Source organism: Perognathus longimembris, chromosome 17 (assembly GCF_023159225.1).
Source record: "Perognathus longimembris pacificus isolate PPM17 chromosome 17, ASM2315922v1, whole genome shotgun sequence".
NCBI lineage: Eukaryota > Metazoa > Chordata > Mammalia > Rodentia > Heteromyidae > Perognathus > Perognathus longimembris.
The window spans coordinates 6,296,364-6,322,776 of record NC_063177.1 but is presented as its reverse complement, the minus strand read 5'-3'; the positions used below and the strand labels follow the sequence as shown (position 1 = coordinate 6,322,776).

General features: G+C 48.0%; 1 protein-coding gene across 1 annotated transcript; it reads right to left on the bottom strand.

The window, feature by feature from the left end:
- Positions 1-1,462: 1,462 nt before the first annotated feature.
- Aloxe3 (arachidonate lipoxygenase 3) lies at positions 1,463-25,767 on the bottom strand. The gene is made up of 15 exons (XM_048365545.1): positions 25,536-25,767; positions 24,819-25,023; positions 23,137-23,218; positions 20,490-20,609; positions 20,040-20,165; positions 18,342-18,445; positions 17,630-17,802; positions 15,314-15,457; positions 14,984-15,187; positions 14,813-14,899; positions 13,945-14,114; positions 13,206-13,327; positions 9,167-9,267; positions 8,426-8,596; positions 1,463-2,221 (listed from the first exon to the last, which is right to left on the bottom strand). Exons 1-15 carry the CDS (start codon positions 25,680-25,682, stop codon positions 2,042-2,044), a joined length of 2,136 nt encoding a protein of 711 aa, XP_048221502.1. The 5' UTR covers positions 25,683-25,767; the 3' UTR covers positions 1,463-2,041.
- Positions 25,768-26,413: the final 646 nt, after the last annotated feature.

The following is a 26,413-nucleotide window of genomic DNA, read 5'->3' as shown; positions in this document are numbered from 1 at the left end:
CATAGAGAAACAGTCATTGTGTCATTGTTCAAAGACTCTGACTTTTGGCCAGAAAGAGGCTCTGATCAGGTACAACATTTGACTCAGGTAGCAAAGGAGGTAAAGGTGAGCTGAATCTGAGATCTGGAGAAGCAGGAAACTAGGAGGTATTGGGCAGTTGTGGGGAGAGATGTGGATGGCTGACTGAGAGCCGGGCCTATCTGGCTGGAAAGAAGAAAATCAGACTCTCCAGATTTAACTGAGTCAGGAGAAGGTAGATTATACTGCAATAACAAATAATCCCAGAATTGCCAGGTGCTAGTAGTTCAAGTTTATACTACTCAGGAGGCTGAGATTGGAGGATGGCTATTCAAAGCCAGCCCAGACAGAGAAACCTGTGAAACTCTTATCTCTAAGAAGCCACTAAAGGGCTGGGAACATGGCCTAGTGGCAAGAGTGCTTGCCTCCTACACATGAAGCTCTCTAGGTTCGATTCCCCAGCACCACATATATGGAAAACGGCCAGAAGGGGCGCTGTGGCTCAGGTGGCAGAGTGCTAGCCTTGAGCTGGAAGAAGCCAGGGACAGTGCTCAGGCCCTGAGTCCAAGGCCCAGGACTGGCCAAAAAAAAAAAAAAAAAAGCCACTAAAAAGCTGGAAGATGGGGGCTGGAGGCTCAGTTTGTAGAGTGCCAACCAATGAGAGAAAGAAAGCATCAGAGTCCCAGCATAAGAGTCTAAGTCCCAGTCCCACACCAAAAAAAAAAGCTAGAAGTAGAGTTTTGATCAAGTGGTAGAGCACCAACTTTGAATGAAAAAAGCTCAGTAAGAGCATTAGGCCCTGAGTTCAAGCTTTGTTCACACACACACACACACACACACACACACACATTAGACCCAACCAGAGTTTAGTTCTGGTTCAGTTGCACATCTGGGTCAGTCAGGCTGATGGAAGTACTTCCCAGCCCAGGCTGCCATAGTGGAGAGGCCGAGACAAGAACCCTGGAAGGGTCCCCATGCCAGCTTGGAAATGACTGTACCTCTTCTGCAGCCACTCAGCCCAAACTCATCTTGTGACTCCACCCACACAGGCAAGGACCAGGGTGAGTCTTCTGTGTGCCCCGGAGGAGAGCTGAGTTTCAGTGTTAACAGCTACCACACCCAGAAGCTGGATTCTGAAACTTTGCAAAATGCTTACATTTTTCCTTACCAGTCCCTGAGTCCACGTATTCCTTCTCCTCCTAATGACAGGCTCTACAGGGTAAGGACAGGGCCCAGTTGCGTGGTGGGTGGAGCTGGGTGGCTACCTGACTCTAGAACCGATGACCCATGGATTCACTGCAGTTCCCTCTTCTCCTCCACCCCAGGGTTCTTCCACACCCACTCATACCACACATATGCACATGTGCACACACATACACAATTTCACCTCCACCACCATCAATGTCATCATCACCATCATCAAAATGAAAATATGAAACAAGAGCCAAATCCATTAGCTTTTATTGAAGTCTCTGGACTCAAAGGCAAAGAGGAGAGAGATTCTCAAAACATGGCCAGGCCAGGCCCTCTGTCCCCAAGAACCACAGCCAGATGTCCAAGTGAGATGGGCTCCTATTCGTCCCTTCCCCTTAAAGATACTACAGGTGAAGGGGACCACATGACAGAGCCAGGAACACATCCTTTCCATTCTCTGTCCAAAAGACTCCAAAACGCATGGTAGGAGAGTTTGGAAATGGGAAAGACTGGGAAGGAGAGCTCAGAAATGCAGGCTGAGCATCCTAGTGGGAAGAGGTAGATTTCCACCAGAGGCTAGAACAGGAGGCAAAAGGTGTTGGGGTTCTTTTCTTTTTGAGAGTTCTACTGTGCATTTGACTGTACTCAGCGGCTTTTACCCTGGACACTGCTGTACTGGCCTCTCACAGCTCAGGGCCTATTCATAAGATGCTAGAGACATCTTGGTCCACGCGTGCAGAGACGTTCAGGGCTGAGGATAAAGAGAGTGAAAGGGTCTAAAAAGATTACAGGAAGTTGGCTTCCCTCACACCAGGACCTGAGCTGGTGCTTAGATGGAGACGCTGTTCTCGATGAGAGGAGGGTCAAGGTAGGCATAGGGCAGGGCCAAGTTCTGGTTCCGATCCCTGATGTCCCTTGAGATCTGGGCCAAGCAGTTCTGGAAGGCTGCTATGCTCTGCCTGGGGACCTCCTCTGTGAAGTGTTCATCTGGGTAGGTGCCCAGAGGCCTCTGGGGAGAAAATAAGTTGGGATGGTGTTCAGTGTTGGATGGAGACTTCATGAAGTACCATGTGTCAACAAATGCAATCAAGCTGGCTTTGCAAAGCATGAGTCAACGACAATCATTGTGAACACAGTCCTTCAAAGGACAACCCCAGGGTCTGGGAATGTGGCTTAGTGGTAGAGTGCTTGCCTAGCATGCACAAAGCCGTGGCTTCGATTCCTCAGTACCACATAAACAGAAAAAGGCAGATGTGGTGCTGTGGCTCAAGAGGTAGGGTGCTAGCCTTGAGCAAAAAAGAAGCCAGGGACAGTGCTCAGGCCCTGAGTCCAAGCCCCAGGACTGGCAAGAAAAACAAAAACAAAAAAAGGACAACCCCAAACCACCACTCCACTGTAGCCTGACCCAGAACACACCCTTCTCCCCAAGGTACAAAAGCCAACAGTTTAGGACAGCTGGTGACTTGGCAGCTGGACTACCTAGTTTCTGTGCGCCCTCTGCTGGCAACATTTCGCATGTCACTCTCAGCTCAATTCCTGCATCTGAAAGTGGATGGACTGAGTCAAAAAAAATCTTCTTTCCAGAATCTGATCCACTCTCTGAACTAAGAGAACACAATCACACTTACCACCCAACAGAGGCTGACGGAGACACGCTCCACCAAACAACTCAAAATTTGGGGAAATTCAACACTTGGTTAAATTAACAGTCACTCAGCTGACATAATGGAGCTTTTGCCAAAATAATCACGTCACCACTACACTGTTGAGTTTTGTAGTATGGCCAACCACAGTCATGTCCCTTGACCTGGAGCCACAGACCTGGTAGCTCACACTTGTAACTCAGCTGCTCAGGAGGCAGAGATCAGTAGGATTAACATTTAAACACAGCCTGGATCAAAAGTTAGCAAGACCTTATCTCAATAAGCCAGGTGAAAGCCAAGTGCTGATGGCTCATATCTAGCTACTCAGGAGACTGAGATCTGAGGATTGCAGTTGGAAGCCAGCCCAGGCAAGAAAATCCATGAGACTCTAATCTCCATTTAACTACCAGAAAAAGTCACAAGTGGAGCCATGGCTCAACTGGCAGAGCACTACCCTTAGGCAAAAAAGCCCAGGTACATGCCTAGGCTCTGAGTTCAAGCCCCAGGAATGGTACACACACACACATACACACACTCACACATTCACACACACAGTCAGTTGTAGTGGTGTGTTCTATGGTCCCAGCTACTCAAGAGACTATAGGTAGGAGGACAGAGTCAGAAACCAACCCCATGCCTAAACACAAGGCCCTACCTGAAAAGCAACTGAAGCAAAGAAGAAAAGGAAGGAAGGAGGGAGAGAGGGAGGGTGGAGGGAGGGAGAGAGGAAGGAAGGAAGGAAGGAAGGAAGGAAGGAAGGAAGGAAGGAAGGAAGGAAGGAAGGAAGGAAGGAAAGAAGGAAGGAAGGAAGGAAGGAAGGAAGGAAGGAAGGAAGGAAGGAAAGAAGAAAGGAAGGAAGAAAGGAAGGAAGGAAAGAGTAAGGGTGTGGCTCAAGTGGTAGAGCAAGTAAGTAAGCATGAGGCCCGAGTTCAAACCCCAGTACTTCAGAAAACATCAGTGAACTAACATTCACTGACCATCAATCAGTGTCTTCCTATTATAGGACTGTCTGTTTGCCCATGATGACATCATATCCAGGTCACCATCACAATGCATAGGCCCAGCCTCCTAACCAGCTCACCCTTCTCATCTAATTAACCTTCATATAATATAACTGGGTCAATATCATTATTTTTTGTTGGTGGTTGTGGGGCTTGAATTCTAGGCCTGGGCGCTGTCTCTAAGCTTTTCTGCTCAAGGCTAGCACCCTATCACTTTAAGCCATGGCACCACTTCTGGTTTTCTGGTGGTTAATTAGAGATAAGAGTCTCACAGACTTTCCTGCCCAGGCTGGCTTTGAACCTCAAGCCTCAGATCTCAGCCTCCTGAGTAGGATTACAGGCATGAGCCACCAGGGTCTGGCACCACTATTATTTTTTAATTCTGTTTTGATAGGCACTTATGGCTAATACTTACAATCCTAGCTACTTGGGAAGCTGAGATCAGAGAACCTCAGTTCAAAGCCAGCTGAAGCAGAAAAGTCCACGAGACTCTTACTCCAATTAACCAGAAAAAGCCAGTTCGAAGATGTAATTTAAGTGGTAGAATGCCATCCATGAGTGAAAGATAGGATGGAGAATGCAAGGCCCTGAGTTCAAGCTCCAATAAGCAACACATGAAAAAAGAGAAAAATAACAGTAATAGACATTATTTTCTTGACCCCAATTTCAATGAGGAGACCTCTATTACCGCACCATAACTACAGTGTTTTCTTAAATATACTTTATGACAACTCCTTTGGGGTTTCATTTCACATTGTTTTTATTAGTAATGGTTATTCACGCTGGCCAAATGCTTTTCCAACCATATGCGGAGATAATTACATAGAACACTTCTTTATTGATGTAACAAGCTATATTGCTAGCCTCATAAGGTTGAATCACCCTTCATTCCTAGAATAAACTAGATCTCACTGTGGCATATTATTGCTTCACTATACACTGTTGGCTGATATATTCTTAAGATTATTGTACATAAGTGGAAGGAGTTTGTAATTTCATCCTCTTAATAACACGAGTAAGCACCTTACACGAACCATCACAACCATCCAAAATCCCTAAGACTTTTTTTTTATAATTTCCACTTTAAGATATGGAAATTGAGGCTTAGGGAAGGCAAATTACATATCCAATCACAAAGTTGGTAAATGTCGATCTGGGACTGGAGCCCTCTAATGAGAGTCACATCACTTCTTAAAGAGGACTGCTTGTGGGCTGGGATTATAGCTGGGTGGTAGAGTGCTTGTCTAATATACTCAATGCCCTGCCTCGATCCCCAGTGCCAGGAGAAAGCTATTGCCTTTGCCAGTACTAGAATCTGAGCTCTGTAATCTATTAAAATGATTCAGCAAGCTTGACACTCCTTTTTCTATAGTTTCAAGAAGTTTGAATAACTTAGGAATTAATTGTTCCTTGAAGATTTGACACAAGTTTTTACATTGCAGTATGATTTTCATCTCTTCTGAAGTTTTCATTGCTTGTATTTTTTTTCTTAGAAAATCACTCATTTCACTTAGATTTCCAATTTTGTTTGCCAAGCACCATAAGTAAAATTCCCCTGTAATTTTCAAAGCCTTCTCTATACTATACTCTTCAAAGCCTCCTCTATACTCTTTCCATTCCTAATATTCATTAGTATGTTATATTCTCTTTTCCTAACCAAGATTTAAACTCATGCTTACTCTGTAAGTTCTGCACTACTTGAGCCACAACTTTAGTCTGGCTTTTTTCTCTTTCTTTGGAAATGGAGTCTCTTGTACTTTTCTGCTTGAATTGGGCTTAAATTTCAGCCTTCCTGATCTCAGCCTCTCAAGAAGTTAGAATTACAGATGTTAGCCACTGGAACCCAGCTCTCTCTTGAATAGTAGTATAATTATTTTCTTTATAGTATTGGTCTTTACAAAGAACCAGGTTTTTGTTAATTACTTTTATTTTTGAGACAGGTTTTTGCTACATAGCCCAGGATGCCTTGAACTTGAAATTCTCCTACCTCAGCCTCCTGAATGCTGGTATTACAGGCATGCATCAACATGCCTAACTCAAAGAACCAGTTTTAAGTCTTACTTGCCAGACTGACATCTAATTTCTAAACTATAGTATAATCATGAAAGGAGTAGACACAAAAATATGGGAGACTGGATTCAAAAGCACCATATACTTCCTAGCTATGTGAAGTTGAGGAAATTGCCTTATGTCTCTGAACCCTCTAAGTGGAACTACCAATTATTGAACACTTGCATGCTGGTACTATACAAAGCCTTCTAAATAGGCTGGCACTGAGCACTCATGCTTGTAATCCTAGCTATTCAGGAGGCTAAGATATGAGGATCTTGGTTCAAAGCCAGAAAAGCCAGGCAAGAAAGTCCATGAGAGTCTAATCTCCAATTAACCACTAGAAAACTGGAAGTGGACCTGTGGGTCCAAATGGTAGAATGTCAGCCTTGACCAAAAGAGCTCAAGGACAGCCCAGGCTTTTTTTAAAAAAGCTACTTACTTGTTTTGTTTACTAGTTTTGTATTTTAAAATAGTGTGCATCAAGTGTGTGATTTAGTAATTGAGACAAGATGGATCCTAAGTGGTAGTTGCTATTGTTATTGTTGTTGTTGTTGTTGTTGTTTGTAAATTTCCAGGTTAATCTCTTGTCTACTCATCCCGCTGGGAACAGAAAGTGACAGAGTTCTTCCTGGTGTTCCCAGTATATAAGACAATAAGTTAAAAACTTGTTAGGAGTCAATGGCTCATGCCTGTAATCCTAGCTATTCAGGAGGCTAAGATCTGATGATTGCAGTTCAAATCCAGCCTGGGCAGGAAAGTCTGTGAGACTCTTATCTCCAATTAACCACCAGCAAACCAGAAGTGGTCCTGTGGCTCAAAGTGGTAGAGTGCTATCCTTGAGCAAAAGAGCTTAGGGACATCATCCAGGCCCTGACCAACAAAAGCCCCACACCAACAAAAAAGAAAGAAAAAGAAAAAAATATTGGTGGTAAAGGCTGGAAGTGAAGCTAAGTGGTAGCATGTCTAAGTGGTAGCATGTCTTACATGCTTCAAGCATGGGCACAATCCCCAGCATCTCAAGCAACACAATCTGCTCTATTGTACATATCTTTAGTCTACTCTAGAGTCTGAAGCTGGAGGATGACTTGAGACCAGGGGTTCAAGGACAGCCTGGGGCCATATAGAGACCTCCTGGAAACAACAACAGTAACAGAAATATGTAGGAAGATAAAACAACAAGTCTTCCCAGAACCAAATGGAATCAATCCTGAAAAAATGAGGATGTTCCTGCTGGGAATATGGTCTAGTGGCAAGAGTGCTTGCCTCATATACATGAAGCCCTGGATTCGATTCCTTAGCACCACATATATAGAAAAGGCCAGAAGAGGCACTGTGTCTCAAGTGGCAGAGAGCTAGTCTTGAGCAAAAAGAATCCAGGGACAGTGCTCAGGCCCTGAGTTCAAGCCCCAGGACTGGCAAAAAAAAAAAAAAAAGAAAGAAAGAAATGAGGATGATCCTGTAGGACACAGAAACTTGAGTTCTCAGCAAGTCCAGGAAGCCAGATTTCCATGACTGATAATGCAATGGGAATGGCCATGATGGTAATTGGTGATTAAAAGTGGCTCACAATGGCCTAAACTATGTATCTGTCTGCTCTGTCTTCGGCTTCTAAAACTTCCCCCCCCCCCCCCACATTTGCACAGCTACGGGAGCACGCACACATTGCTGACACAAATTGAGCCCTGTCACCTCTGCTTTAAAAGTCCTGCATGGTCCTCCTGTCCTCTGAACAATACTGTAAGAGACAAAGTCCCGTTTTCCTCCCTGCTCTATAGCGCCATGATGCTCTGAGAAACACACCAGCTCACTCCCCTCTGCTTCTTGTTTTGGGACCCCTTCAATTGAAGTTCCACAGGACTCTATCCCTAGATTATCAGCTTTGGACAAGGCTCATGGCTTTCCATCAGTGTCTCAAACTGGTGCAAGTGCTCAGGAAGTCATGTTGAATGAAAAAATTAATATAACACCATGGTATTTTTCATCTACCTGAGCATCTCCTCAATGAAGCCATAGGATTCTTGGAGGAAGGAAAATCTAACTCAATATGTATGGTCCCCAGTGTTATGCTTCCACATGAGAGATACCCCAAAATGCCTCCTTAATGTATGTGTGGTTAATGAATAAATGAGAGATTAGATGACTGGATGACTGGATGGTATGAGTGGATAGATAAATGGATGAATGAGTGAATGGATGAGTGGCGGATGGATGAGTAGCTAGGTGAGTGAATGGATGAGTGGATGGACACATGAATTGATGAATGGATGAGTGGATGGATGGACAAATTGGTAACTTGATGGAAGTTGAAGCTGTAACCCAGACATTAAACTGGGTCTTCAACACAATTTTCTCCAGTGTTTGCTTTATGGGGATCAAGTATCATTTCCAGTGGAAACTAAAGAATAGAGAGCAACTCCAACAATGGAGTCCCCAAGCCCACCCAGAACAGCCATCATCATCTCTCACTGCCAAGCCCTGCAAAAATCCTCCCTCTCTCCCCACACTCCATATACACACCTGGTCCTTTGGCTCTTGGCTGACCAACCAGAAGAGGAGAAGATTATTACAGGTGATATTCACTTCTGGGAGAGTGTCTAAATAAGTCTTCAAGGTGGTGGTCCCCTTGGTCTGAGGTGGGGGCTGTCTCATAGATGATGGGGCATTGGGCATCCAGGCCCCAAAGTCATGCTGTGGAGATCCCAGCACAGTTAGATTATCTGGCCAGAAAGCAAAGACCAGCTCGCTCTTCAGCATTCCTCATCCCACCTCTCTACTATCCACGGTCTCAAAATTGGGAAATAAGGGGATCGTGGACAGTCCCAGAAGTGGGGCAGAAGCCCAGCTCACCCCTTGCCATTCCCCACCCAGAGTTCCCGGACTGGTTGGAATGAGTCACTGGGGAGGGAGGAGGACTCAGAGAGGAGGTCATCCTAGAAAAGGGCCTTGGGCTGGTATGTCTCACGTGCAACATGATACTCCATATGGCCTGATCCCAACCAGTAGAATTTGTGGACAGGAGTCCACAAATTCTACTGCCAACATAACTCCAACTTGAGTCTCCATCACCACCTTGGACCTCACCCAGCCATCATTCAACACTCCACCCAAGTTCCCGTTTCAACCCCAACCCCACTCATAAACCCACTCTAACCTGATCCACCCAGGCCGTCAACCAGAACTCTTGACTTCTGGTTCATGGTTGATTCTATCACACCCATGATGGCATGATGCCCCCAGGCTTGCCCTCCACAGGCTCACCTGCCCACTATTGACAGCAGCATGCTGGGCGGAGCAGTTGAAGATGATTGCAGTGAGATACTTCACCAGCTCTCCTGGAGTGCACAGCCGACTTGGGAAGCCTGGGTGTGGGAAAGCAGGGAAGAGGGTGTGAATGGGAGGTACTAGATTCCTGGGGATAGTTCTAGGCTTGAGTAGGGGAAGGGGAGAGTGAGGGAGTAAGGAATAGATATCGATTATGACTGTCTTTAGATAAAGATGAAGGCTGGGGTGAAGTTAGGCATGGCCTTGTCCAAGGGCTGTGGTCTCTGAAAGGAGTCAGGCTAGGAGGTGGGTGTTGGGATGAAACCAGGAGATACCCAGTTGGCAAGGCACATGATGGAGCCAGGTTCAAGCTGAACAGCCTCTGGCCTCCAAACACTTCCACCTGCAGCCCATAGCAGCACTTAACGACTTAATTCTGCTCATTTTTCTAGTACCTACATCTGTAATCTTGGAGCCTCTGAGCAATCCTTCTCAGCCGGGACAGATGACCAGAACATCTTGTTTAGAGGTACACAGCAAGGGAAGCAGAAAGAAGCTTCTAGAGAAAGCAGGTAGGTCAGAAAAGGCACTGAAGCTGGTATGGTTAGTGGAGAGCTTCTTGGAAGAAGAGAATGGACCTCCTCAAGCTGGGGAAGGGTGATCATTGAATGAGAAAACGAACAGTGGCTACTACAATGACACATGCCTGTAAGCTCCAGCTCCTTAAAAGATGAGGCAGGAGAGTTGCGTGAGCCCCAGACTTACAGGCCAGTCTGGGCTGGACTCTGTCTCAAGAAATAAAACAGTGCTGGTGGCTCACACCTGTAATCCTAGCTACTTGGAAGGTTGGAATCTGAGGAATGCAGTTCAAAGCCAGCCCAGGCAAGAAAGTCTGTGAGACTCTTATCTCCAATTAACCACAAAAAGCACAAAGTGGAGATGTGGCTCAAATAGCAGAGCACCAGCCTTGAGTCAAAGAGCTCAGAGACCCACACACTTAGTTCAAGCCCCAGTACTGGCAAATAATAATAATACAGAGAAAAAGATGATCAGAACTGGAGAGAGAAGAGCTCAGCCCTCAATACTCCTCTCTCTGTTGTTCACTATCCTCATCCAACTCTATGGATTGCCCACCTCTCACACAGCTGACAACTCCCAGATTCACATCACCAGCTTTGTCTGGTTCCTGAGCAAAACAACGCAGGAACAGTGCCCAGGCCCCTGAGTTCAAGTCCCAGGACTGGCACACACACATGCACGCGCGCGCACACACACACACACACACAATCCAAGAGAGATCTGCTGTCACCATCTTAACCTAGAAATCTCCCTTGGCCTTGTTACCATGAGCCACCTGACAGGAGGTACCTCCCAGGGCAATGCAATACGAAGGTCACAACATCAGCTGAGAAATATTCTTGCCAAAAATGTACAACACTTACATATTCTTTCCAGTTAAAAAAACAAGCAAACAACAACAAAAAAAAAAAAACACCAGAGGACATAGGTGCAATATCAATGACACTGTGAGAAAGTAATTAGATGCATTTGGGAGGAGAGAAATTCTAGAAAATGAGTCTAGGCTCTATGTAAGTCCATGTTATATGAACTTAAAAAGCAGGGGTGAAGAGATGCTGGTATAAGTTTTAAAAGGCTTGCTGGTGGCAGAGGCTCATACCTGTAATCCTAGCTACTCATGAAGCTAAGATCTGAGGATTGAGATTTGAAGCCAGCCTAAGCAGAAAAGCCCAAGAGACCCTCTCTCCAATTAACCAGCAAAAAGCCAGACTAGAAGATGACTTAAGTGATAGAAAGCCAAGCAAGAGCAAGGCCGGGAGTTCAAGCCCTTGAATGAACAACAGAGAGAGAGAGAGAGAGACAAACAGACAGACAGACACACAGACACACAGACAGACACACAGACAGACACACAGACACACAGAGAGATTTTAGAGCTGAAATAAATGAAATATACTACATGGTCCTTGACTGATTCTTCTGTCTATTGACAGGAAAATCATATCTTAAATCAATTGAGAGAAAACAGGGTAAGGGGCTGGGAATGTGGCTTAGTGGTAGAGTGCTTGCCTAGCATGCACAAACCCCTGGGTTTGATTCCTCTGTACCACATAAACAGAAAAAGCCAGAAGTGGTGCTGTGGCTCAAGTGATAGAGTGCTAGCCCTGAGAAGGGACAGTGCCCAGGCCCTGAGTCCAAGCCCCAGGACTGGCAAGAAGGAAGGAAGGAAGGAAGGAAGGAAGGAAGGAAGGAAGGAAGGAAGGAAGGAAGGAAGGAAGGAAGGAAGGAAGGAAGGAAGGAAGGAAGGAAGGAAGGAAGGAAGGAAAAGAAAACAGGGCAAGTAGGGAAATCTGAATATGGACTAAATGTGAAGGTGACACGAGATGACCAGCAATTTTGTTAAGTATAGGCTTAAGTGTATAGCTAATTGGTCCAATACTTGCCTAGCATATGAGTGACCCTAGGTTTGATCTCCAATGATAGACAGACAGAGCTCTAAAGCATATGGCAGCCAAGCACCAGTGTCTAACACCTGTAATCCTAGCTACTCAGAAGGCTGAGACCTGACGATCGAAGTCAGCTAGTGCTGGAAAGTCTGTGAGATTCTTATGTCCAACTAACCAGCAAAAAAGCAGGAAGTGGAGGTATGACTCAAGTGGTAGGGCCTTAAACCGAAAAAGCTAAAGGATAGCACTCAGGTCCTAAGTTAAAGCCTGAGTCCAGGCACAAAGTAAGTAAGCAAGCAAACGAGCAAGAAAGGAGGGAGGGAGGGAGGAAGGTCAAAGCCTATATTCCAGGGTGCAACAGCACTTCTCTGGGTCTCCCTAGTGACTCCATGCCTGGCCTACAGAAGCACTAAGTCAGTTGAAAGCCACATTTCTGCTGAGAACATCCCAGGCCAGCACTGGGGGAACTAGATTTGAACCATGAGCAAGCAACAGAAGTTTCTCTATAAAGAGGTGACTTATAATTTTTATGTGGCTGGTCTTAAGGACAACAGTGAAATGACAAAAAGAAAAGCCCTGGGGCTGGGATTGTGGCTTAGTGGTAGAGTGCTTGCCTAGCATGCATGAAACACTGGGTTCAATTCCTCATAATTCCTCATACCACATAAGAAGAAGAAAGCCAGAAGTGGCGCTGTGGCTCAAGTGGTAGAGTGCTAACCTTGAGCAAAAGAAGCTCAGGGATGATGCCCAGCCCTGAGTTCAAATACATGCCTGTATTTCTAGTTACTCGGGAGGCTGAGATCTGAGGAGCATGGCTCCAAGGCATCCAGGAAAGGAAAACCCATGAAGCTCTTATTTCCATCCAGCAAAAATACAGAAGTAGAGGTGTAGCTCAAGTGGTAGGGTGCCAACCTTGAACAAAAAAGCTCAGGCTCTGAGTTCAAACCCCCAGTGCTGGCATGAAAGGGAAAACAACACCAGGAAGAATTGATTGATCAGGCTGGGAATATGGCCTAGTGGCAAGAGTGCTTGCCTCATATACATGAAGCCCTGGGTTCGATTCCTCAGCACCACATATACAGAAAAGGCCAGAAGTGGTGCTGTGGCTCAGGTTGGCAGAGTGGTAGCCTTGAGCAAAAAGAAGCCAGGGACAGTGCTCAGGCACTGAATTTAAACCCCAGGACAAGGAAGAAGAAGAAGAAGAAGAAGAAGAAGAAGAAGAAGAAGAAGAAGAAGAAGAAGAAGAAGAAGAAGCAGCTGTGGCTTAGTGGTGGAGTGCCTATGTACTATGCATGAAGGCCTGGGTTTGAGTCCTTTGTACCACATACACAGAAAAGGCCAGAAGTGGTGCTGTGGCTCACATTGTAGAATGCTGGCTTTCAGGAAAAGAAGCTCAGGGACAGCACCCAGGCCCTGAGTTCAAGCCCCAGGACTGGCAAAAAAAAAGGGGGGGGGGGGAGTGGGGGGGGGCATTTGAACCATTTTCACCTGAGTAAGGACATTAATTAGATCTGTAGAGGAGTGACTTGTAATTTTTACGTGGCTGGTCTGAGTTTTTATGTAAGTAATACCTGAGTTCTCCCGGCCCAGGAACGCCTGAGTGAAAATCTCGCTGACCCAGGCCTGCAACTCAGAGTCCTGCTGCACGGATTCCTCACTGGGATAATAGTAGCCCACGATTTCTGAGACAAAGCTGCAGGAGAAAGATGCTGGTTCCTCTCCAGTAACCTGGGCCCAGGCCTGGTCAGACATCAAGACCTCTGGCCTCAGAGAGGCAGAGGCAGGTGGTCAGAGTCCACCAAGAGTTCTGAGAGGTGGTGTCCGTGAAGACCACCCCCCCCCAAATCCAAATGGAACCCAGTTGCCAGACTTCTGCTAAATCCCCTCTGCTTTATCAAAGAGGCTCTGGACCCACTTTCTGCCCAGGAGTTTAAGGGGACAAGGCACAGAGGAAGTCTGCCTCATACTGTGTCCTCCTCTCCCCATTCAACACCCAGGAGGAGGGAGCCTCCGTCCTTCTGAGCTGTTGGGAAAACCCTGGTCCTCTGGCTTCGCCAGACACACCCATCACAATTGCCTTCCTCTGCTGTGTTCGGGGCACCCAGCCAGGTTCTGGCTCACATCCATTTTACAGCGATCTGCAACACCAATTCCCATCCTTGGAAACTTCCTATACTGGAGACGGAGCACCTGAGTTTCTCCAGGAAGGGTGGGCCCCAAGTCCCAAACTATCATGTGCACAGGCCTCATGCTTCCCCAAGGCCAGGGAGACCCTGATAGGCTGAAGGGGCTGCAGATCCTACCCAGCACCTTTCAATGGCCGCCCAGATCTTTAGGCCGTCGTCTCGGTAATGATAGTTGGGGATATTCAGAACGCCACGAGCCCGTAGACTATCCGGAAGGCAGAAATTAGTGTAGGTGAAGTGGGCCAGCCCTGTGCTCATGAGGTAGATGAGGCCACGCCTTCCGATGGATGTAACCTGTGGACACAGCACAGAGGGGCTTGCCCATTCCCTGTTCCAGAGCCTAAGGGACTTCCTGGGACTAAGGACTCGGCGGAGGGAAACTCTCACGCTGTTTTACCAAGCAGCCTACCACCCTGTTAAATACTCATATGAGCCTGCCTGACCCAGACTGCTCAGGTTGAGGTTCTACTACGTGCATAGGAGATCCTAGGACACTTGACACCTGTAAGAATGACCTAAGAGCTGGGAGTGGTAGCTCATGTTTGTAAACTCAGTACTTGAGAAGCGAAAACAGGAGAAATCTCCAGCCTAACCTCTATAGTGAATTCCAAGATAACCTGGACTATATATTGAGAGACCTTGTCTCAAAATAGTTAAACCACAGACCTGAAAGCGGAAAGGCGAGAGTTTGGCCCCGTGCAGGACCAGCTGAGGGTATTGCTAGGGCTGGGGCTGCTGGTCCTGTAGACCTTTGACTTGAGGGATTTGTGGATGGGATTGGCTAGCGGGGTCAGAACTTCCGGACCAGGGAGTGTGGGCGGGGCCCACAGTCCAGGGGCGGGGCCTAGGGGCGGAGCCTAGGGGAGGCAAGGCCCGGCCAGAACGCGAGGGCGGGACCACACTCCCGGGGCGGGGCCTGTGGGAGGAGGCAGGGGCCGACCAGAGCACGTGGGCGGCGCCTAGGAGCAGGGGCGGTGGCGAGGAGGCTGCACCTGGTCCACCAGGCCTTCAGGGTTGAGCAGCGTGGCCCTCGCGATCGTGTTCACTTGCAGCGTGTAGCGCGTGTGGGGAAGCAGGAGCTGCAAGCGGATATGGGATCACTTGAGCCGACTGTCACAAAAGGCCCCGCCTCCCTTTGGTCCCAGTCCCTGGTTCACACAGACCTTGTAGACTGGATGGCAGAGCGGCAGCTGGCGCAGTGTGGCCATGGAGAAGGCCTCGCACAGCAAATGCGTGCACAAAAAGTGCGTGTTGTTCTCGTGCACCAAGAATTCAGAGTTGCGAACCCAGGTCTTGGCCAGCAGCCAGTCCCACTCGGAGTCAGTGGGCAAAAAGATGGGGTTATCGGGACCAGGGTTCTGGCAGAGCTGAGTGAGAGCAGAAAGGCGTGGAGTGTAAAATTGCTTGCCTGCTCCCTCCCCCCCCCCCCGCCCCAGGTCCGCCTTCTCGCCCCCCACTGCTCCCGCCCCAGGCCCCCTTCCGCCCCCCCTCACCTGGATGGCCAAGGGCAGCAGCGCCCCCTGCGGGTTAAGCCACAGCAGGCAGAGCGGGGCGGCCACATACTGCTGGCGGCCGTTCAGGCAATGTACCGGCGCCTCCGCCAGGATCCAGTAGTCGGCTAGGAAAATGTGGCCCCTCTGCAGGAAGGCAAGACACAGGCCTAGCGCGCCCTCCCCATTCACCTCCACTCCGGTGGCCGGCTGTCTGCCGCCAGAAGTTGAACTCCCCAATTGGAGCCCCAGAAATTCTTGGTGCTTGGGCTAATGCCCCATGTTGGGTACCGCACCCTTCCTAGAATGTCCGGAATGAGGTCCAGATGAGTCTGTTGTGCAACCTTTCACTGGGCCTCTGCCTAACAAGCCAGTGGCCTCTCCTTCTCTCCCACATACCTAGTCCTGCCCACTCTTCAACTCGAAAGGCATCCTCTTCTTAGATCTGACCCAGGTATCCAACACAGCAAAATCAACACAAATGATAACCAAACACATGGCCAGCCTCTGGAGAATGCCTGAGGGCTTGGCTAGCCCAGGGAGACTGAGTCATCAACTACTTCTGCACTGTCAGAGCTCCTGGCCCTCCGTGATCATTCCTGATACATCTGGCTGACCTCCCACTGGCCTGTCCTACAGCAGCCCTCTTCAGACTGCACATCTGGGACTGTGGAAGCCTCATCTGGACCTCCTCCATACTTGCTTTCCTTGACAATGCAGAGCTAGCCAGGCATGGTGCCAAATACCTGCAATCCCAACTTTGGGAGACTGAGGTAGAAGGATCATGAGTGTGGGAGCTATTCTGGACTATATAATGATGCCCTATCTCAAAAAAAAAAAAAAAAAGAAACAAGGCCAAGTGCTTGTGGCTCACATCTGTGATCCTAGCTACCCAGGAGGCTGAGTTCTGAAAATGGCAGTTCAAAGCTAGCCCAGACAGGAAAGTCTGTGAGACTCTTAACTCCAATTAACCACCAGAAAATCGAAAGTGGTGCTGTGGTTCAAAGTGGTTGAGTGCTAGCCTTGAGTAATAAAGCTTAAAGCTCAGGGACAGCATCCAGGCCCTGAGTTCAAACTCTATGACTGATAAAGGAAAGGAAGGAAGGAAGGAAGGAAGGAAGGAAGGAAGGAAGGAAGGAAGGAAGGAAGGAAGGAAGAAAGGAAGGGAGGGAGGGAGGGAGGGAGGGAGGGAGGGAGGGAGGGAGGGAGGGAGGGAGGGAAGGAGTAAGGAAGGAAGGAAGGAAGGAAGGAAGGAAGGAAGGAAGGAGAGAAAGAAAGAGAGAGAGAGAAAGACTGAGGAAGCCAGATGCTGGTGGCTCATACTGTAATCCTAGATATTCAAGAAGCTGAGATCTTAGAATTATGGCTCAAAGCCAACCCAGGTAGAAAAGTCTGTGAGACTCTTGTCATCAATTAACTAGCACAAAGCCAGAAGGAGTGATGTGGGTCAAGTGGTAGAGTGCCAGCCTTGAGCAAAACAGCTAAGGATAACACCTGGGCCCTGAATTCAAGCCTTAGTACTGACATAAAAAAGAAAAGAGAGAGAGAATTGGGTGCTGATGGCTCATACATGTAACGCTAGCTACTCAAAAGGTTGAGATCTGAGGATCATGGCTCAAAGCCAGCATGGACAGGAAAGTACACGAGACTCTTTTTTTTTTTTTTTTTTTTGCTGATGCGGAGGCTTGAACTCAGTGCCTGGGCTCTGTCCCTGAGCCTCTCTGTACTCAAGGCTAGTGTTCTACCACTTGAGCCACAGCATCACTTTTTTTGCCAGTCCTGGGGCTTGAATTCAGGGCCTGAACACTGACCCTGGCTTCTTTTTGCTCAAGGCTAGCACTCTACCACTTGAGCCACAACACTACTTCTGGCTTTTTCTATATATGTGTTGCTGAGGATTCCAACCCAAGGCTTCCTGTATATGAGGCAAGTACTCTTGCCACTAGGCCATATTCCCAGCTCCAGAATCACTTTTTTCTCAGTACTTTATTGGAGATAAAGTAGTTTCTTGCCCAGGCTGGCTTTGAACAGTGATCCTCAGATCTCGGCCTCTTGAGGAACTAGGATTACAGGCATGAGCCACTGGCACCTAGCTAGCTTTGGTTTTGAGTGGTTTATTGGATATAAGTGTAGTTTATTGGAAAAAGGGAGAAAGGAAGGGGGGAAGGGAGGGAGAGGGAGAGAGGGAGAAATCAAGAGAGAAAGAGAGAGAGAGAGAACTAATGCTTTCCAGAGACTGAGGCCCATAGGCCTTACCCTCTACACACAATGGCAACCTAGCCACCACCCATCAAGTCCACTGCTGTGCTGCTCACCCACCTCCAGCTCTGTCTGTAGGCAGGTGTCTGGTCCCAGCAGAGAAGCCACCATGTCATTGGTGACAGGCAGCTTGCTTGGCAAGCTGGAGAGGCAATGGAGCATGACAGGATTGACGCCATTGAGGTACTGGTATCCAAAGAAGTAATCTTCACACCAGTGCTCTGTGACATACTCTAAGGGGACAAGAGAAGGTCTGGAAAGTACTTCTTAGATCCTTGTCCTGCCTAGCCCTTTGCCCATTTCTCATTCCTTGCAGTTTCCTCCCAGCCACAATATGAGATAGGTAAAGCCACATGTTCAATTGAATACAAGACCATGTTGGGTCACTAGACAATTTCAGTGGCAATGCAGGGATTTGAACCTATGCCAATTCTGATCACAAAATCCAGAACTCCAGGTGGTAAGGAGTAGAGAAGTGAGTCCCATGCACCTGATCAGGATCAGGACTCTGAAAATGACCATGAGCCTCTTCTTCATAAACAGAGTGTATCTACCTTCACCTTCATACCATTGCCTCCCTCCTCTAGGGAAGTGCCTGGATTTCAGAGGGAAAACTGGGACTCAGGTGTCACTAGGGAAACCCAAGCCCCACCCACTTTAATCCCTGGGAAAACGCTCAAGGAGGACTGGACAGGAGCTGGGCCCTCAACTCTGAAGGGATATGAGCAGGAGTAAAGGGAAGACTAGGAAAGTCCTGCCTAGCTCTGCCCACCAGAAGTGAAGGTCTTGTGGCACCAGAAGATGTTCCGAATGTCATCCAGCTTCTTCCAGGAGCCCTTGCGGTCCAGCAGCCCTCGAATCTTCATGCCCAAGGACCTGATGAAGAGGGGAAGGTGAGAGAGGGGAGGCTATGGGCTTTTAGGGACCATGATGTTCCTTCTCTCTGGAGAGATCTGGGAAGGTCATTCCCCGGAGTAGAATCTCCATGGTAAAAAAGTCTCATGACCAATGGAGGCTCTACAACTTGGGGGTACCCAGTTCAAATGCAACCATCCCAAGATGAGTAACTACATATGTGTGCAAAGGTGGTATGCCTGGCCCGTTGGTGCCAACAAACCACCCTCACTGGGATTTGTTTTTGTGGGAATAGAAGTATTATTGGTTTGGGCATTTGTTTTGTTTGTGCCACGACTGAAGCTTGAACTCAGGACTTGGGCTCTGACCCCTTAGTTTTTTTCACTCTCCCATGTGAGCCACACTGCCATTTCAAGCTTTTTTGCTGGCTAATTGTAAATAAGAGTATCACAGACTTTCCTTCCCAGGCCAGCTTTGAACTATGATCCTCAGATCTCAGCCTCCTAGGATTACAGACATGAGCCACTGGTACCTGGTTTCTCTGGGACTTTGACTTGCTTTCTCTAAGTGCCTATATTGTCCCAGACTTTACCAGGCTCCCCCTCTGCCTTCAGTATAAAGCCCCATCTACCAAGCCTGGCTAGTCCATGAAACTCTCCCATCAGCCTAGTTTTTCTTCAAGCCCTGTAGCCTGCCCAGACCCCACAACGTGTTTTTGTCCTGAATCCTGAGACACTTTCAGCTGTTTACACACTCCACCAATCACAGACACACCTGAGCGCCTGCTCCATTCCTCTGTGTCTCTTCCACTTGTTCTTCCCTTCAAGAATTATCCTGAAGCTGGCTGGCAGTGGGTTCCTGCCTGTAATCCTAGCTACTCAGGAGGCTGAGATCTGAGGACTGCAGTCCAAAGCCAGCCAGGAAGGAAAGTCTGTGGGACTCTGATCTCCAGTAAACTACTCAGAAAAGTGGGAAGTAGTGCTGTGGCTCAAGTGGTAGAGTGCTAGCCTTGGGCAAAAGAAGCTCAGGGACAGCACCCAGGCCTTGAGTTCAAGCCTCAGGATAAGAAAGAAAGAAAGAGAGAGAGAGAGAGAGAGAGAGAGAGAGAGAGAGAAAGGAAGGAAGGAAGAAAGAAAGAAAGAAAGAAAAAGAGAGAGAGAATGAAAGAAAGGAAGGAAGAAAGAAAGAAAGAGAAAGACGGAAAGAAAAGAATAATGCTGCTAAGGATTATTAATAAGAGATTATTTGGTGCTTGGTGCTATCTCACTTAATTCTCCTTGAAACCAATGATGTAGGAATGAATGTGAGTGAGAAAATGCTTACAGTCCAAAGGAGAAAGCATGGCTTCTGGGAGTTAAGAGGAGGTGGTTAGACTTCACTTTCCTAAAGCTTAAAGGCAAATCACCTGTGCCTTACTCAATAGCGTCCTCCTAGTAGTCCCTGGGACATGGGCTGCCCTGAGAGGAGCAGGGAAGGCAGAGAGACTGAGAGACAGGAAAAGGGAGCTCAAAGGTTTGTGGGAGGGGAGAAGGGGGTCAGGGAGAGGCACTGGGGACAGGCAAAAGGGGTTCATCGGGGACAGTGAGCAGGACAGTAGGGAGGACAGTGGTCTCACGCAGGGAGGGCATTGAAGATCAGCGAGGCCGTCTTGGTAGCTGAGTAGCGAATGTTGGGCTCCATGTGTAGCAGAGATGGGATATCAATTTTCATGGGCATGCCAGGCAGATACCGATTCCCAGGGCTGGAGACACAGAGGAACAGGACAGATGGAAACCAGTCAGTAGAACCTGCATTTCATTCCTCTTCATTCTCCCCTTGGTCGCCCCCCGCCTCCAGAGTCCCCTCTCACTCCTGGCTTCTCTCCTGCCCTTTCAGCTCCAAACCTGAACCTACCTCCAATCTCTTTACTCCTGTCCTCTCTGCTAGACCCCCTCACACCTGTCCCTGGTCCCCCTCTGCTCCTAACCCTTGAGTGAAGCTATGTTTGTTCTAGACTGTGACTCCTAGGCTGCTGGATCCCACCCTCCCAGCAGAGCCTTGCCATCACACCCCTCCACCTCCTCACCTGTCCCCGTCATCTGTGCAAGGTGCTGTCTTGGTCAAGGCAAATTTCCTGTCTGACTCCATCTCTTCAAAGCTGCTGACATCCACCATGCGGGGGAAGCCAGGGGCATAGATCTTCCAACTGCCCAGAGAAACAGGTAGAAGTGGCAGGTTAAAGCTAGGCACCGGAGTTCAAGCCTATAATCCTAGCTACCTGGGAGGTAGAGACTGGGAGAATGTCAGATCGAGACCAGTCTAGGCATAAATGTTCCAGAGGCTCTATCTCAACCAAGGGCTGGGCCCAGTGGTGTGTGTCTGTCATCCCCAGTGACACTAGAAAGCACAGAAGGAAGATTGCAGCCTAAGCCTGCCTATAGTACATGAGATTCTCCCTCAAAAATGACCAACGTGGAGCTGGGAATATGGCCTAGTGGCAAGAGCACTTGTCTCGTATACATGAAGCCCTGGGTTTGATTCCCCAGCACCACATATATAGAAAATGGCCAGAAGTGGTGCTGTGGCTCAAGTGGCAGAGAGCAAAATAGAAGTCAGGGACAGTGCTCAGGCCCTGAGTTCAAGCCCCAGGACTGGCAAAAAAAAAAAAAAATGACCAACCTGAGTCAGGTGATGATTACTCTGTAATCTTAGCTATTCAGGAGGTGAGATTTGAGGATCATAGCTCCAAGCCAGTCCAGGCAGGAAAGTCTGTGAGACTCATTTCCAATTAAAGCTGTGGCTCAAGAGCTAGAGCACTAGCCTTGAGCAAAAAAAGCTACACACACACGCCAATGTGGCCAGGCTTACACCTGTAATCCTAACTACTGTGAGACTCATATTTCCAATTAACAGTAGAGCTGTGGCTCAGAGGTAGAGCACTAGCCTTGAGCAAAAAAGCTACACACACACACGCCAATGTGGCCAGGCTCACACCTGTAATCCTAGCTACTCAGGAGGCTGAGATATGAGAATCATGGTTCAAAGCCAGCTTGGGCAGAAAAGTTGGTGAGACTCTTCAATTAACCAGCAAAAAGCCAGAAGTAGAGAGCTGTGGCTCAAGTGGTACAGTTCTAACCCTGAGTTTAAAAAAAGAAAAAACCCAAGCAAGAATACAAGACCCTGGTACCAAAAAATAAATAAATAAATCAGCAATACAAAAAGGCACTGGAAGCATGGTTTAATTGGTAAAGTACTTACAGTGTGCGATCCTGAATTCAATCCCCAGTACTACTCCCACCCCCAAAATCAATCTAGGCTTGGAATGAACAAAAGCCTTAGATTTTTGCTTTGTGTGTGCCAGTTCTAGAGCTTGAACTCAGGGCCTAGGTGTTATCTCTGAACTTTTTGCTCAAGGCTAGCACTCTACCTCCTGAGTCACAGCTCCACTTCTGGATTTTGGTACATATTGGAGATAAGAATCTATGGACTTTCCTGCCCAGGCTGGCTTTGAACCATTATCCTCAGATTTCAGTCTCTTGAGTAGCTAGGTCAGATGCCTTTGATTTTTAAAAATTAACTACAGATTAGGGTTGGGAATGTTGCTTTGATTCCTCAGTACCACATAAATAGTAAAAGATGGAAATGGCGCTGTGGCTCAAGTGGTAGAGTGCTAGCCTTGAGCAAAAAGAAGCCAGGGACAGTGCTCAGGCCCTGAGTCCAAGCCCTAGGACTGGAAAAAAAAAAAAAAAAAAACAGATTAAAACTCCAACTTTGTTGTGGATGACTACTGGATTTTCTCCATGAAGTCATTGGGCATCAGATTAAGATAGTCACCTCTCTCTCTCTCTCTCTCTCTCTCTCTCTCTCTCTCTCTCTCTCTCTCTCTCTCTCTTCCCTCTCTCTCTCCTCCCCCGCCCCCTAGCTTTCTCTCTCTTATGCTGGGGATCAAATCCAGAGCTCAGTGCTTGCTAAATACTAGCTACATCCTCAAACCCCAGGGTAGCATTTGAGAACACATAAGTACTAGGATCGTTTTTTATATTGAGACTGAGAACTAGGTTACATTCAAGACAGTTGGAAGTTGCATGTATATTGGCATAATTATTGGATGTTTTTTCTGATACCAGGGTTTGAACTCAGGGCCTCATGCTTCCTAGGTTTGTGCTGCTTCAGCCACACTTCCAGCCTTTTTTTTTTTTTCTGTTGTTTTGGTTTGGTTGTTGGAGATCAAACCCAAGGCAAGTGCATGCTAGGCAAGTGCTCTACCATTGAGTTACTGCTACATCCCCAGTCTAGGATAATCATTGATACTGATATTTCTGGTTCAGACACATGATCAATATTAGAAGAGATTAGATTTGAAAGAAAGTCAGCCAAGCGCCTATGGCTCACACCTGTAATCCTAGCTACTAAGGAGGCTGAGATATGAGGATTGCAGTTCAAAGCCAGCCTGGACAAGAAAGTCGATGAGTCCCTTATCTCCAGTAAACTACTCAGAAAAATCCAGAAGTGGTTCTGTGGCTCAAGTGGTAGAGTACTAGCTTTGAGTAAAAGGGAGCTCAGGGACAATGTCCAGGCCCAAAGTTCAAGCCTCAGGACAGGAAAAAAATAATAATAAAGAGTCCTGATCAGAGTTGGATCCCCCAAGGTTGGAACTGAGGTCACAGTTAGGAACAGCCTAAGACTGGGGAAGAACAAAGATGGAGAAAGAAATCCAATTATACCCTCCTTACCGATAGCATTCTTGTCGGGCCTGGATTTCCCGTTTCCTGTGATCCAGAAGGAGAGGAAGGAAGTCGTGACAAATGGTTCTTGCTGTGGGGAATGAAAATTAATCTCCATATCAATCTCTTTGCAAACAATATTCCTTTGGGCAAATATTGCCTGATCTCCCTAACCCTTGAGCTCAAACCATATCCATTTCCACGTAAGCAGTCTGAGGGGTGCCTCCAAGTCTTTTGTACATTCATCACGGATTTTGTTGGTGGCTCAGGCCTGAAATCCTAACTACTCAGGAGGCTGAAACCTGAGAATCACAGTTCAAAGACAGCCCTGAAAGAAGAGTCCATGACCACCAATAAAAGGACATAAACGGAAATGTGTCTCTGAGTGGCAAAATGCCTGCACTGAGCAAAAAAAGTTAAGAGCCAGGTGCCAGTGACCCATGCCTATAATCCTAGCTACTCAGGAAGCTGAGATCTGAGGATCGCAGTTCAAAGCCAGCCCAGGCAAAAAAGTCCATGAGACTCTTATCTCCAAATAACCACCAGAAAACTGGAAGTGGTGCTGTGGCTCAAGTGGTAGAGTGCTAGCCTTGAGCTGAAGAGCTCAGGGACAGCACCCAGGCCCAGAGTTCAAGCCCCATGACCTACCTAAAAACAAAACAAACAAACAAAAAAAGCTAACAGCACCCAGACCCTGAGTTCAAGCCCCAGAATTGCACACACACAAACAAACAAAAAAAAAAAACACAACAGTGCTGATAACAACTGATGAACAAGGATGTTTTATATTTTGTGAAAATACTGGTGAACTGTGAGGATCAGTGGGGGTTGATAGTGAAGTCAATTAGAAACTCACTATTGGCTGTGGGGAAATGTTTTACTTGCTTCACCTTGACCTAGAATGTCTATCTCTTATCCCTGACACTCATCTCAGCGCAAGCACAAAAGGAACAAGGTGCTCAGGCCCAACATCCTTGAAAAGACACCCAAATTCAGCAAGAGATCTTAACTCACTTCTTAGGGCCTGGAACCCCACTAAAAAAAATCAAAGTGAGTAAGGCACCAATGGCTCATGCCTATAATCCTAGCTATCTGGAGGGCTGAGATCAAGGATCTTAGCTCAAAAGCCAGCCCAGGCAGAAAAGTCCTTAAGACTCTTATCCCCAATTAACCACCCAAAAATCTGGAAATGAGCTGTGGCTTGAGTACTAGACTGCCAGCCCTTGAGAGAAAAAGGACAGCACCCAGGCTGTGAGTTCAAGTTCCAGAATGGCACCACAGACAGAAAAGCCAAAAATAACTGATAGGGCCTGAAATAAGTGGCAGGGTGCGGCAGTGCCTGTAGAATGTACAAGGCTTTCCCTCCCCCCGCCCCCCAATCCCCACCATTGAAATCCTGCAAGTAAGTTGAGCCTCCTATTGGCCCCAGGAGAATTCACTCCGGGGTTGGGGCAAAGGGAAACTGTGGAAAGCAGATGGTTTGGTGTGTCCGTGTATTGCAAAATTACGTCCACCTGTAGGACCTCCAGAGCAATAAATGCTACCTGGAAGCCCTTGTGCTTCAAGCTTTAGCGGCATCCTTTTTCAGAAAGCATCTAACCCTATTCTCACACCCTGGCCTCTGTTAGACGCCTCCCTCCAATTCCAAATGCCATCTCTACAGTACTGCACAGTCCTCTCCCCTGGCCCACCTGCTCCTGGCCGCAGCTCCGTGGTGCAGTAGCCATCAATCCACTGATAGCAGGGAAAGGGGACAACAGTGCCATCGGGTGTAGTGACGCTAATGTGGCTGCAGTACCAGGAGTCCTTGCCGAAGAATGCATAGCGCTCCTTGTCTAAGCGCAGCAACAAGAGTTCTCCCAGATCGGCTGCACAGCGCACCTTGTATTTCTTTACCTGGAACAACCAGGACAGCAAGCAGGTGAGAGGCAAGAAGCCACCAGAGGCCATGCAAGGTGCCCTGACGCCTCTGCTTGAGCAGCCACTAACCCAAATGGGCCCATTGGATGAATGAGAAAAAGGCAGTTGTAGAGTAGAAATATGTGAATGGAGTGGTGCTGGAATTCCCTAGCCTCCTGGGCCAGCAGAACACCTTGCATAGGACACCAACAAACAACCCTAGGGGCTGGTGAAAAAAGCAAGCAGATGCCCTCCAGAGAGGAGGAAACCTATGAAGCCACCTGATCAGCCTACTGCCAATAATGGGAGGAGCCAAGAAGTGAGCCGACCCTCCTGAGGCTCCCCTGCACAGTCCTGCCTGGGTAGGTTTATCACCCCCAGAAAAGGCAGGGACCACAAAGGAATGGCGACAAGCATCCTAAGTTTGGCAGGATTGGATGAGTCCCTTCCTCCAGGGCCCCCTGTGTTTCCTGCCCCTCAGAGGTCCCACCGGTCACTTGGTTACTCACCGATCCCTTGGCAAAGTCCCTGCCCACTCGATCCAGCCTCTGCTTGGGGCTCTCGCCACATGTGCCCACCAGCGTGGCAAAGATGTTGTCCATTGTGCCAGCCTTCAGGTAGGAACCGGTGGTCACACAGAGGCGGTACACTGCCATAATGGGACCCACACAACGCTGGACACACAGCAGCCGCTGTCCTGGAGGTGGTGAGTGACAAGCCGGTTTCAACAAGATGCTTGATGGAGGGCCAGGAGATGATAGATCTGAGGAAGAGCCCAGCTATCTCTGGGATGCTCCTGGCCCCTCTCTCTGCCTCTCTCTGTCTCTCTCTCTCTTTCTGTCTCGCTGTCTGTCTCTGTCTGTCTGTCTCTGTCTGTCTGTCTCTGTCTCTGTCTGTCTGTCTGTCTCTGTCTGTCTGTCTCTGTCTGTCTGTCTGTCTGTCTCTCTCTCTCTCTCTCTCTCTCTCTCTCTCTCTCCTCTCTTCTCTCTCCCCCTCTCCCCTATAGTTTTTCTCTCCCCGCTCGGGCTTCCTCTCTTCTCCGCCCACAGCCTGGCAGCCTAATACCTGCTTGCGTGCCTCTGACACAGCCGGTCCCTCTGGGTGGCTCACCCAGATGAGTATTAGGAGTCTGGGTCCTGGGAGGAGGAAGGGAGGGACCAGATGGAGACAGGTAACGCCTGTGCAATAGGGACACTGTCCTTTGCCTGACAGGGGGCCTCACTGACACCAAGGGGCTCTTGCTCACCCAGTTCTCAATTGCCCCAGACCCTTTCCTTCTGCCTCCCATCAGAACAGCGCAGAGCACTGAATTCCTACACGTGACTCACACCTGTGAATCACACTATATACAGATGAGCTGCAGAAGGTCACAGATCACACGTGACCA